We start from the raw sequence: 12,281 nt of genomic DNA, 5'->3' as shown, positions 1-12,281 counted from the left end.
AAAAACTATATTTAGCAATGAAAGTGCTTTCATCCATATTGGCATGTGTATCCAATAATCTATCTGCCTGGCCCACTTAAAGGTGCCAAGGTCAAGAGGTCACCCTAGGGGCATCAGTAGCATGGCATTAATTTGAATGTAGTGCTTGTTTTTGTTGTAATCATGCTTTATTTTTTTGAGAATTTTAAATGGTTTTACCCAATGTATTTATCAGAGAACAATTCTACTTTAATGTTTTAATGAAGACTAAACTTAACCAGCCAGGCATTCTGTACACATTTTTTTTCTGTTGCCAAAGGCACTTTTAACACATAATTTATATGTTCAGGTAACTATACATTGTGTAATTACTGATAATAATCACATTTGTTTGAAATCACTGTAATGTCTTTCAATGCATGTCCATATTTTATGATTTTCAAAAGCAAAGAAAGAACATTTTGAATACCTTTGCTTGTTCTCTCCCACACTTTTTAAAAAGAAATAACTTAATCATCTGTATATAGTATCACAAGTACAAATTATTTAAAATCAGAATCCTTAAGCAAAGTTTGTAGATTTGTTCAGCGAGTTTTGATGATAAAGACATAATTATTAAGTCTTGTTGTGATCAACAGGCCACATCTTATGCAAAACACTGTGGAATTATTCATTGAAGTTGGTGAATTCACATTCTGACATCAATTTTTTTACTGCTCTATTGACTTACATAATGTTTTTGAATGTCTTCTATAGTATTTTTATCTTAACTTGAAATGTCTGTTTCTTCTCTTTTTATTTTATACCTAGAACTTATGATATCTAAAGTTTCAGTTTATAAAAAGAAATTACACATTGTTTGAAAAGATGCTGAGTAAATGATCAGTAAAAAATAGTTGACAGTCTGTATGAAGAATTGCTAAACTCTATATACATATACTGGATACATGTATCTATAAGGAGAGAATCTTAAATTTCTCCTGTAAAGAATGTAACGGAAGCCTTTCAAAAATTCAGCAATTTTACGGCACAGAAGTGGTTTTGTAACTTCAGTATATTGATTATTGTTGTCAGTTCAAATAATTTATTGTACCAATTAGTTGCTTCATGACTAATGTTCATGACTTCTGTTTACAGAATGACAACAGCTGTCAGCCGTATGATTTTACAATTTTATATAGTACATGTATATAGCTCCCATAAAATGAAATGGTTTCCAAGATAACAGGCATTTAGATTTGACATATTTATTTTAGCTTGATTACGGAATAAAATCTTACCCTTCACAACTTAATATTATAATATTATTATATTAAAGTCGCAGTACTATAAGGATTTATTACCACAATCTTTTTTTAATGGTTTTGATTTCATATAAATAATTGCCAAAAAGGAAATTAATGTTGACAAATTTGAGGAAAAAATGTTCTGATTTAAAACCTAGGCCACTCTCATTTTCGTAAATGTCATGTTTTTTTTTCCTTGAAGAAAAGCAAAATATTGCCAGATTAACTTTAGGCGCAAAGGGTATAATATAACTTCTCAGTCTGCTTCCTGGCTTTACCAGATCTGATGTCATGTGAGGAAACATGATCAAAGTCCATGAAGGGCTTGAACCTAAAAAACAACCTTAAAGGGACTCCACTCAGGTTTTTTTTGACATGACAAATATTTTTTTGAGATTAAATTTTCATTTGATGTAGGTCTGGACCAATTAACTTGTTCGCAAATTTCAGACCATAAGCCACTAAAATTGGGCTACAGATATCACAAAATTTTAAGTGAAAATATGATTCTGAATTTATTTCTGAGTGTATTTTTTATTATTTTCGTGTATCTTTACTTTCTGTTTTAAGTGTCAAAACCTGATCTATGAAAGAAAAACATTTTATAAAGTTATGGAGGCATACTTTATGTTACAGATATTAAATTTATTTTGTGTTTTCAAATATTTAAAATATCCAAATGTTGCCCAAAGTTATTTTGATATTCAATATTAAACTTCAAACTAGAGATAAAATTAAACAGATCAATAGATAAAGTGAGGCAAAAATTGTAGCGAATGGAACTATTATATTGACAAACTGTATGATTAGGCTGTTTATATATCAGTACTAATGATTTATCTGGTCAATAATCAATTAAGTACTTGGTTAAAACTTAAACCTGGTCTCTTGATCTTAGCTGTAAATTGTGTTTAAATTTTTTGGAGCAATCTGGGAGAAATGCTTAAATAATTGTCTTATTTAAACTTTTACAATTCAAAAGTTAGTCAAACTATAAAAGTTGGCCATTAAGTGGTATGATAACAATATGCCCTTAATTAATTAAATAAATTTCATAGAATTATTGCAGCATTTTGCGAAAATAATTTAATAATTGAAGACTTGCATATGAACTGTGATCTATTTTTTTTCTCATTTTAGGTATAGTTTCCTTCCTGACCCAAAAGATGGCAGCTTGTATGCCCTCAGTGATGGTCGAGAGGGCATCAAGAAACTGCCATTCACAATCCCCGAGCTTGTGACAGCATCTCCATGTAAGAGCACTGAAGGAATTCTTTATACAGGTAAATTTATAAGGATATTTCTGTATGCTTTTTTTATTCTCTGTAGACAGAATGCTATTATAGCTGTTTTTGGAATTCTTTATACAGGTAAATTTATAAGGATATTTCTGTATGCTTTTTAGCTCACCTGAGCTTGCTCAGGGTGAGCTTTTAGGATCGATGAATGTCCGTCGTCCGTCGTCCGTCCGGCCGTCCACAATTGCTTGTGAACACTCTAGCGGTCGCATTTTTGCCTCAATCATCATCAAACTTGGTCAGGATGCTTATCTAGTTGAAAGCTGGGATGAGTTCGAACATGGGTCATCTCAGATGAAAAACTAGGTCACAAGAGCTAAAAATAGAAAAACCTTGTGAACACTCTAGAGGTCACATTTTTGACCCAATCTTCATCAAACTTGGTCAGGATGTTTGTCTAGGTGATAGCTCGGATGAGTTCGAACATGGGTCATCTCGGATGAAAAAGTAGGTCACAGGAGCTATAAATAGAAAAACCTTGTGAACACTCTAGTGGTCACATTTTTGAACCAATCATCATCAAACTTGGTCAGAATGCTTGTCTAGTCAATTGCTTGGATGAGTTCGAACATGGGTCATCTCTGATGAAAAACTAGGTCACAGGAGCTAAAAATAGAAAAACCTTGTGACACTCTAGTGGTCACATTTTTGACCCAATCATCATCAAACTTTGTCAGGATGCTTGTTTAGATAATAGCTCGGATGAGTTCGAATATGGGTCATCTCGGATGAAAAACTAGGTCACCGGAGCTATAAATAGAAAAACCTTGTTAACACTCTAGCGGTCACATTTTTGCATCAATCATCATCAAACTTGGTCAGGATGCTTATCTAGTTGATAGCTTGGATGAGTTCGAACATGGGTCATCTCGGATGAAAAAGTAGGTCACCGAGCTAAAAATAGAAAAACCTTGTTAACACTTTAGCGGTCACATTTTTGCATCAATCATCATCAAACTTGATCAAGATGCTTGTCTAGGTAATAACTCGGATGAGTTCGAACATGGGTCATCTCGGATGAAAAACTAGGTAACAGGAGCTAAAAATAGAAAAACCTTGTTAACACTCTAGTGGTCACAATTTTGACTCAATTGTCATCAAACTTGGTCAGGAAACTTGTCTAGGTCATTGCTGGGAATAAATCGAACATGGGACATCTCGGATGAAAAACTAGGTCACAGGAGCTAAAAATAGAAAAAATATTGTTAACACTCTAGTGGCTACTGTTGTGATCCAAATATTCTGTTAATTGGTCTGAAAGTTTGTTTTGATGATTTCTAAGTCAGGATCGAACATGGGTCATCTTGGATGAAAAAACTAGGTCACACCGCCCAAATATGGAAAAACCTTGTTAACATTCTAGTGGTCACATTTTCGACTCATTATCATCAAACTTGGTCAGAATGCTTGTCTAGGTAATTGCTTGGATGAGTTCGAAATCGCATGTGAAACTAGGTCACCGGAGCTAAAAATAGAAAAATCTTGTTAACACTCTAGTTGCTACTGTTTTGATCCAAGTATCCTGGAAATTGGTCTGAAAGTTTGTTTTGATGATTTCTAGGTCAAGTTTGAATATGTGTCACCTGGGTAAAAAACTAGGTCGCACTGCTCAAATATGGATAATCCTTGTTAACACTGTAGTGGTCACATTTTTGACTCACCTGTCATGAGACTTGGTCAGAATGCTTGTCTAGGTAATTGTTTGGATGAGTTTGATAATTCAGGTGAGCGATCTAGGGCCATCATGGCCCTCTTGTTTTATTCTCTGTAGACAGAATGCTATTATAGCTGTTTTTGCACCCTTTTTGGAACAGGTTTAGGGCCTGCCAAATTGAGAAACTTTTTAATCCTTGAGGCAAGGTAAATTGTGAATTTTTTTCTTTGGAACGTACTAAGTTCTTTACATTATTTGATTCAAGTTGATTTATATTTGAAACTTTTTAATTTAGAAATTAAATCACATACCGGTATACACATTTTGAAATGAAATTAGTGTAATTTTAAATATTCTATCAAAATGAGGTTAAAAAGAATTACAGGGAAATCTATTTTTTCTTAATTTTAATTTAAATTGATAATTTGTTAAAATTTAGTTTGAATACCATTGTAACAAAATATTTTATAAAATTTGTACTTTATTTGTTTGTTATCATATATAAATAAGCTTAATTACATGTACATCTACAATTTTCTCACAATTCAGGTCACAAGCGTGATATTTGGATGGCCATAGACCCACACACAGGAGCCAAACTTCAAACACTAACAATGGATGGTGCTCAGAACACTTGCCCTTCGACAAAAGAGAATACATTATTTATTGGAAGAACTGGTAAGAATAAGATCTAAAATGTATGTATACTAGGTTAAAAAAGAAACTGTACATTGATAATATGCTTTAACGAAAGATATATCACCAACAAATTTTCAACATGGTTTTATCTGATCAGCTTAATTGATATGATTATTGTATTAGCAGTGTGATGGCTAGAAATCAGTTTTCATGGACATTTCCTAAACACAGCATAGCTCATCAAAATTGTGTATGTCCACCATTGAAATTGATGCATGCACATCCATACAGTCACACCATCTCTACTGTATGTAACTTTTCTAGGTCACAAAGACCTGTGACTGTAGCATAGATTTTTACCATAATATTTCCCGTCGTCAATTCACCAAATTTCTTGTTCTCATTTCAAATGCTTGTTTGCATCTCTTCAGCTACTGTAGGTATACTCTTAAACTTTATAAATGTCTTGTGGCCAGTTACCAACTACCATAATTTTATCATGAATATTCAGTGATTTATTTTGCACGCATTTTGTTTTTTCACCAGCACTAATTAATAGTGAAGTGCAGCTTATTTTTGTTTCATTTTTTCTCTTCAAAATGCTGGCAAAAATATATATCTTAATATATTTATTTTGTTTCAGAATACACTATTGTTATGTTTGACAGCAAAACAGGAATAAAAAGGTAACAATATTTAGTTTTCATATTTCATATTTCTATAATAAATTTAATGCCAGCAGTCTTCCCCCAGGTATATACGCATCATTGTTCCATGTATATAGGTAAGTATGAATTTCAACTTGCTAATTTTTTTCATATTTAGTAAGAATTATTTAGATTAATAGAGATGATGCAATATTGCAAAATGCTACATTGACAGACTGTTTGAATTTTTTGTAATGATAAGACATATAATCGTGGTACATTGTGTTTACTGTTGAAATATTGAATGTCAGGAAAAGGATTCACAAGACAAGGTTATTAGTGATTTTCTTACTTGAATCAAGCTTTACATCATAATTCTTTATCCCCAGTGGTATATAACTGGAAAACTGTTAAAACAAATATTTTTATATTTTAAATGATGAAATATTTTCAAAAAAGATTTTATACTGTTTAAAATGTTTTCTTTGATAATTTTAGTTTTATGGTTTTTAATCAAATCAGAAAAATCTAATTTCTGTTGAATTATATTGTGAAATATGCTCTTGGTAGAAGGTATTTTCAAATATGCAAAGGAGGAAATTTCATAATATGGTAGCTAAATGGAGGAAGTCTTGATTAAGGTCTTTATTCAGTCATTTCGATCCCAAATCCTGGCACACAATTTCTCCAACAAATGTTGTGGTGCGGTTCTCCAAGGCCATTTTATAGCAAGGAAAGAGGTGACTGGTCTTGGGTAGGAGGTATTGGCCCCGATCTTGCTTCATAATATGGGAATGGTTAATACAGGGTAAAAAAAAGGAGCACTCTTCAAGTAAGACAAATAGTTTGCGGATGTAAGTATATTGTGCTGGAATAATATACCTACAATTTATGATAGCCATTAGGAATTTAAATGACATGGTTTGTAATTTGGTATACTGTCTTGAATAAATCATGTACAATTTTGAAATGCTTACAAGTTAAATAAATATACTGTAACTTTTGTTATATAAATCTGTTCTGATCCTGAATAATCATTTCAATAAATGAGCCGCGTCATGACAAAACTAACAAAGTGTGTTTGCGAACAGCATAGATCCAGACCAGCCTGCGCATTCGCGCAGTCTGTCAGGATCCATGCTGTTCGCTTACCAACCCTACTACAAGTAGAAAAATGATAGTGAACAGCATGGATCCTGATAAGACTGTGCAGGCTGGTCTGGTTCCATGCTGGTCGCAAACGCACTATGTTGGTTTTGTTGTGACGCGGCTCAAATATAGCTATAACAAATAAAACTAAATGATTTCCAAAATAGTTTTTTTTGTTATGACCATTTACAAATATGAATGCTGTAGAGTACTTATTGCTTGAATGTATTCTAGTGGGCATAAAGAGCAAATCTTCTGTAATAAAAACATTAACAAGTCTATTATTATGATAATGTGTTTTATGACTGTAGGTGGAATGCTACATATCTTGATTATTCCTCCCATGTGGCCCCAGATGTCCAAGATTATGGTAAGATATATTACTAAAATATCTAAGTGTACAGTGATTTTCAATTTATTATTTTCTTATCTGATTCGAAGACAAAAGTCCTGCTATTATGATTGTTGTGCAGTCGTTGTCATCCTGCAAGAACTGTAATGTTGCCTATTTCGCTGACAGTATTAAAGGTATCAACACAAAACTTAAAAAGAGTATAAAATAATCATTATAAGATGTAGTTGTAAGATAAGGGGTATAATTCTGCAAGAAATATCTTAGCAAGTATTCCACATTTTAACTTAAAATTTTGACAAATTGCTCTTTAAGTAGGATCATTTCAAATATTCACAAGAAACAGTTTTATGACAAGGAACATAATCCTAGTCCATGGCCTAACTAAATAGAGAGAGTGTCAATCTAGTAATCCACTGGTGTCTGGCTTTATCCTCAAGTGAGGTGTAATTTCTTCGTGGTAATTAATATCGGACATTGAGTCGAATGGTTATTAAATTAACTACTTTTATTACTGATTCTTTGACAGAAAATATGAGCAATTGCTTACTGGAATGACTTACAAAAATTATTTTACAGGATTCATTTTGTCATGTTAAGATTCCAATTACTGCTCAGATCAATTTGTATGTTAAAGAAATAGTTCCGATCTTTTTCAACAACTATTAATAATGCACTTTTATTTGTGTTTAAAGCTAAGCTGACAGATAGATCTTCATCTTCATCTAAATTTCACTTGATGCTTTTTTACAGTCCATAAAGTTTTTTTTCTAAAATCTAAATATATTTTCAGAAATGCGACACTGCACTGCAAGCTCCAGTGGTTTGACAGTGACACTTGACAGTGTGACTGGTGATATACTTTGGCATACAGACTTTGACTCGCCTGTTGTCGCTATGTACGTGCTGCACTCCGAGGGGCTTCAGAAAATCCCTTTTACAACATTTGCACCGGAAACTCTGGATCATCTTACAGGACAACTTTCCTCAACACTCTGGAAAAACAGATTCTTAGAACATGGACAGAAGAAGATATTTTAGTATGTTTCTAAAAATTTTCCTTTCAACAGGCTACTGTTTGAAATATTTTTTTTACTCTGACAGTTTAGATCTGAAGACCAGTCAAAAATTACCTTCAGCTTTATCAACATAAAGAGTTGCGTTGGCTTTTTGTCCTTTTTTAGTAGGCATATAAATTTTTCTCAAAACGTTTGCCATCATCTATGATAAATGTCCCCTCCCCAAAAAGTATATAATTTCCCCCTATTTCTGAAAAAAGTTTATTTTATCAGAATACAGTAAACTGCACTTATAGTGAAGACGGTTATAGCTAACTTCCAGTTTTAAGGAACAACTTTATTGGCCCGAATTTTGCCCTTCTTTATTTGATATAAATATTTTCGGTTATCGCGAACAAGGTTATAAAGAATTATCGTTTATAAGGAACTCATTTCTTATTCCCAGTTTAGTTAAAAGTACACAGAAAACACTTTCATAACGAACTCCAAATATCGACTATCCATAAAAAGATCCAGCATTTTCAACTTTCGTTCTCATTGGCACGGATTGAGACTCGGCCGAATATACCGTTTATTGTTGTTTGTACTTGAATAAATTTGTATAGCAGTACGTTATAGTTTTCTATTTAGGATATTATAGCATGACTTCTTGTCACCAAGATAAAATGGATATTGCTTTTATTCTTTTATTTCTTTTCTTCAATAGTTTTGCTCGAGTTAAATAATTATGATCATTTATATATGTGGTTTTCAGCATAATCATGCAGGCTATTCCCTGCTAATCCATTGAAAACTACAAAGTATGCTTGATTGAAATGAAAAGAAATCTGTATCTTTCATTAGTAAAAGCCACCCTTAAAATATAATAGAAGATATTCAATTAAACAGGAAGGAAAAATTCGAAAATCTTGTTTATTCTTAATCATGGAAAGAAAAGGAAAAGCACGAAAAGAGTTTAGAAACAAAATCTGATATTCTATTAGAAATTGAGAAAGGGAGTAAAACTGAAACTGAAAAAGCAAAGGATTTTAAAATTCCAAAAAGTAAGCTCTAGGGTATTGTGTCTAAAAAAGAAATAAATGACTAATTTTTCTTAAACAAATGCTCTTCAAAATGGAGGACGATGGTAAACAATCAGTTCGTCATGTGTAAATCTGTTCGCTATAAAAACTCCTGATACAAGGAACTAATTTGCTATATGTTGTTACAAGGAACTCCGGATATAAGGAACAGATTTTGAATGTCCCAATGAGTTCGTTATAAGCGGAGTTTACTGTAGTGCAACAGTGAGATTTTACTGTAGTGCAACAGTCTAGATAGAGAAGGACATTATAGTATGAAAAAATAATGGTATTATACCACAATTTGACTTTTAATCTGTTTCTGAATCCCCATTTTGCCCTGCCACCATTCCCCTAGAGGTGAAAAAATCACTGCAAGTAAAAAATGAACAAAACTGAATAATCAAACTGACTGAATAATTTGTGTATATTTTTTTCAGCCCTACATTGTATGTTGGAGAATATGAACATGGAAGTTTTGCTACAGGATCATATGTAGATGAGAAGACTGTCACGATATCAGTAAGTTGTTATTTAAACCCTACCTTTGCGGACTTGCTTTACTTTGAAGTTTGACACTTCCATTGTGAGTTTAAGTCAGGCAAATATTGAAATTAACAGAAATTAATGCTGTAGAGTCTGGTTTGAATGTGCAGCCTGTGTCATTGCTTTTATGTTGATGGCAAAGGCAAATTATCATTGCAGCTGTTTATCAAAAAAATTCCTTGATTATGAAAAAAAAAAATACAAGGAAAGTTTTGCTGAGTTAAAAATGAGATATAAGCATGATGAAAACGATTGCTAAGGTAAAAAAAATGAGAAAAATATGCTTAGCATGTGCTTTTGTCTAAAGAAAGACATGCGGAGGTTAAAAATTTGTATTTTTTGTCCCAAGAGACAGACTGAAGTAAAAAAGGAAAGCAGAGGTTAAAAATGTGCAATGTGCAATTTTGCCAAAAGAGAGACACACTGAGGCTAAAATTATGTATTTAACCCAAAGAGAGTAAAGTGTGTATTTTACCCAAAGAGAGACCTGGCCGAGGTTAAAAGTTTGTATTATACCCAAAGAGAGACCTCACTGAGATTAAAAATGTGTATTTTATCCAAAAAAGAGAGGCTGATATTAAAAACACTGTATAATTTGCCAAATGGGAGACAGACTGAGGTTGAAAACGAGAAACATATATTTAGAAAGTATTTATAAGGGTCAAAAATGAGAAAAGTTGTTTTAAACTTAGACATTGATGTCAGAAATCTGTGCACCAATTCAAACCAGAATTTCAATCAACTCTTATTTAGTATGTTATCATATTGAAAACAACCTAGAATTTGTTACTTTGCAGCCAAGGGCAGGTGGCATACCTCAGCTTGAGGGACCAAAGGGAAGTGTACAGGACCAAAAACCCAAGAATAATCTACCTCAAACACATGAAGAGAAAATGAGGGCTCATACAGTTAGAAGAGAGGATGCTGTACTGTTGTTGGGTATGACATTAAAATATTCAGATTATGTCTATAGAATATAAGGCATTAAGGTGTAAAATGAATGACTTTAAACTATGTTACACAAAACTTTCAGTATAGGATACTGATATGACAAAAATGTATATGAAAGATGATGACAGAATATTTAAGATACTTGTATAGCAATTTTAAAGTTTGACAATTTTTTTTCACAGGTTATCATGAAGTTCCTGAAGAAGATCAAAACCAAATAACCTCAGCAATCCAGATTACAGACAGGTCTGAAACTACTGATAAAGTCATACCACCTAGACACAAGCCTTCTAAACATAATTCCTCACCAAAACCAAAATTTCCTCCACATTTGGAAAAAGGGGAGAGTACTAAGGAGAAGTTAAATCATACTGTTACAGAAATTGGATTGTTAGCACAGGCCATGGATTATTTGAATGTGGATTTCAAGTTTTTGACCATTGTAATACTGCTTATATCAATAGGAGCTGTGGTTGTTATATTTCCAAGGGTAAGTGTTTATTATACAGTATATACAGTCAAGACTGTCATATGTGACTTTCCAAGGGATCCTCAGAAAAAGGTCAGATATGACAGGGAGTCTCTTAATACAGTCTCAAAGAAAATTAAAATACATAACTGTGTGAAGGAATAATATGTAACCAATTGTAAATAAACATAGACTCTTTAAATACTTGATGTAAATAAAATGAGAATCACTGCAAAACATTATAATTAATTGCATGTATATCATATAAAAATAAATTTTATTTTTATATTAGATTTATATTGAATCATTTTAGTACAAATAAACTTGAATCTGATGCATTCAAAATCCTTAAAATAAATAGCATACTTTAAGACATATTCATATCCAAAGTTTTTTTTTCTCTTTAAATGGAAGGTAGATCTATCAACATTTTCACGTAGAATTCATGTAGCAATAGAAAGGTGAAATAAAAAAATGCTGCCTAAAAAAATCTTCTGTTGGCATTACATAAACAGTAAAAAAAAATCTGACCCAAAATCGTAATCCAGTTTGATCAGGTCATTATGTACTTCACACCTCAAGTTGTTAAGGTGACAACGGAGTCAATTATCACTGAAAATACCTAAAATGAGATTTTTTGCTAAGTAGATTTATCAACCTTTTCTGAACACATTTGTGATTTAATTTTGGAAGCAGTTAGTCCAAAAAATGTGTTTTTAAACGTTTTAAAACGGAACCTATACTATTTGTATCTGCTATTTGCGTAACCTGTCGGTTATCGATAACGCTCCGCCCCTGTTGAGGCATCAATGAGGGAAATCGGTAGTTCCATATATCCGTGAATTATAGGTCCATACTGATCCATACTTCTCGTAATACATGTATCGTACAACTAACGTACATCTTTTATGAATATCTCAACATTTAGCCTTTTTTATAAATTAAGAAATTGTCGGCCATTGTATGTAACATAATGTATGAAACATAAATAATTAAGCATAGCGGCAAATCGCACGACCACGGGGTTGATTAAAAATGTAGTTGCTAAAATATCCATAATGTATGAAAATAATTTGTCTGTCCCGTTATTCTGATAGATATTACGTTGAGTTGATAGACTTTTGTACGGATTCAAGGGCTTACCTTACATTCAACCTCGTTTTCTAACAATGTCAAGTAAAACAACAACAAAAACAGACAACATTTTTATATGTGAATGCCTATGTGACTT

General features: G+C 32.4%; 1 protein-coding gene across 1 annotated transcript in view; it reads left to right on the top strand.

Moving 5' to 3' along the window:
* The window catches only part of LOC132758275 (serine/threonine-protein kinase/endoribonuclease IRE1-like), a 28,833-nt gene that overhangs the window by 3,844 nt on the left and 12,708 nt on the right, over positions 1-12,281 (top strand). The window contains exons 4-11 of the mRNA XM_060749837.1: positions 2,406-2,548; positions 4,767-4,895; positions 5,500-5,542; positions 6,964-7,022; positions 7,798-8,044; positions 9,525-9,606; positions 10,428-10,569; positions 10,764-11,071. Of these exons, the coding sequence (XP_060605820.1) occupies positions 2,406-2,548; positions 4,767-4,895; positions 5,500-5,542; positions 6,964-7,022; positions 7,798-8,044; positions 9,525-9,606; positions 10,428-10,569; positions 10,764-11,071 (1,153 nt within the window). The remainder of the gene's footprint in view (positions 1-2,405; positions 2,549-4,766; positions 4,896-5,499; positions 5,543-6,963; positions 7,023-7,797; positions 8,045-9,524; positions 9,607-10,427; positions 10,570-10,763; positions 11,072-12,281) is intronic.

This window comes from Ruditapes philippinarum, unplaced genomic scaffold, assembly GCF_026571515.1.
Source record: "Ruditapes philippinarum isolate M1 unplaced genomic scaffold, ASM2657151v2 ctg2122_1_1_1_1, whole genome shotgun sequence".
Lineage (NCBI taxonomy): Eukaryota > Metazoa > Mollusca > Bivalvia > Venerida > Veneridae > Ruditapes > Ruditapes philippinarum.
Note: the sequence above shows the minus strand (reverse complement) of the source record. Positions and strands in the feature narration are given on the sequence as shown.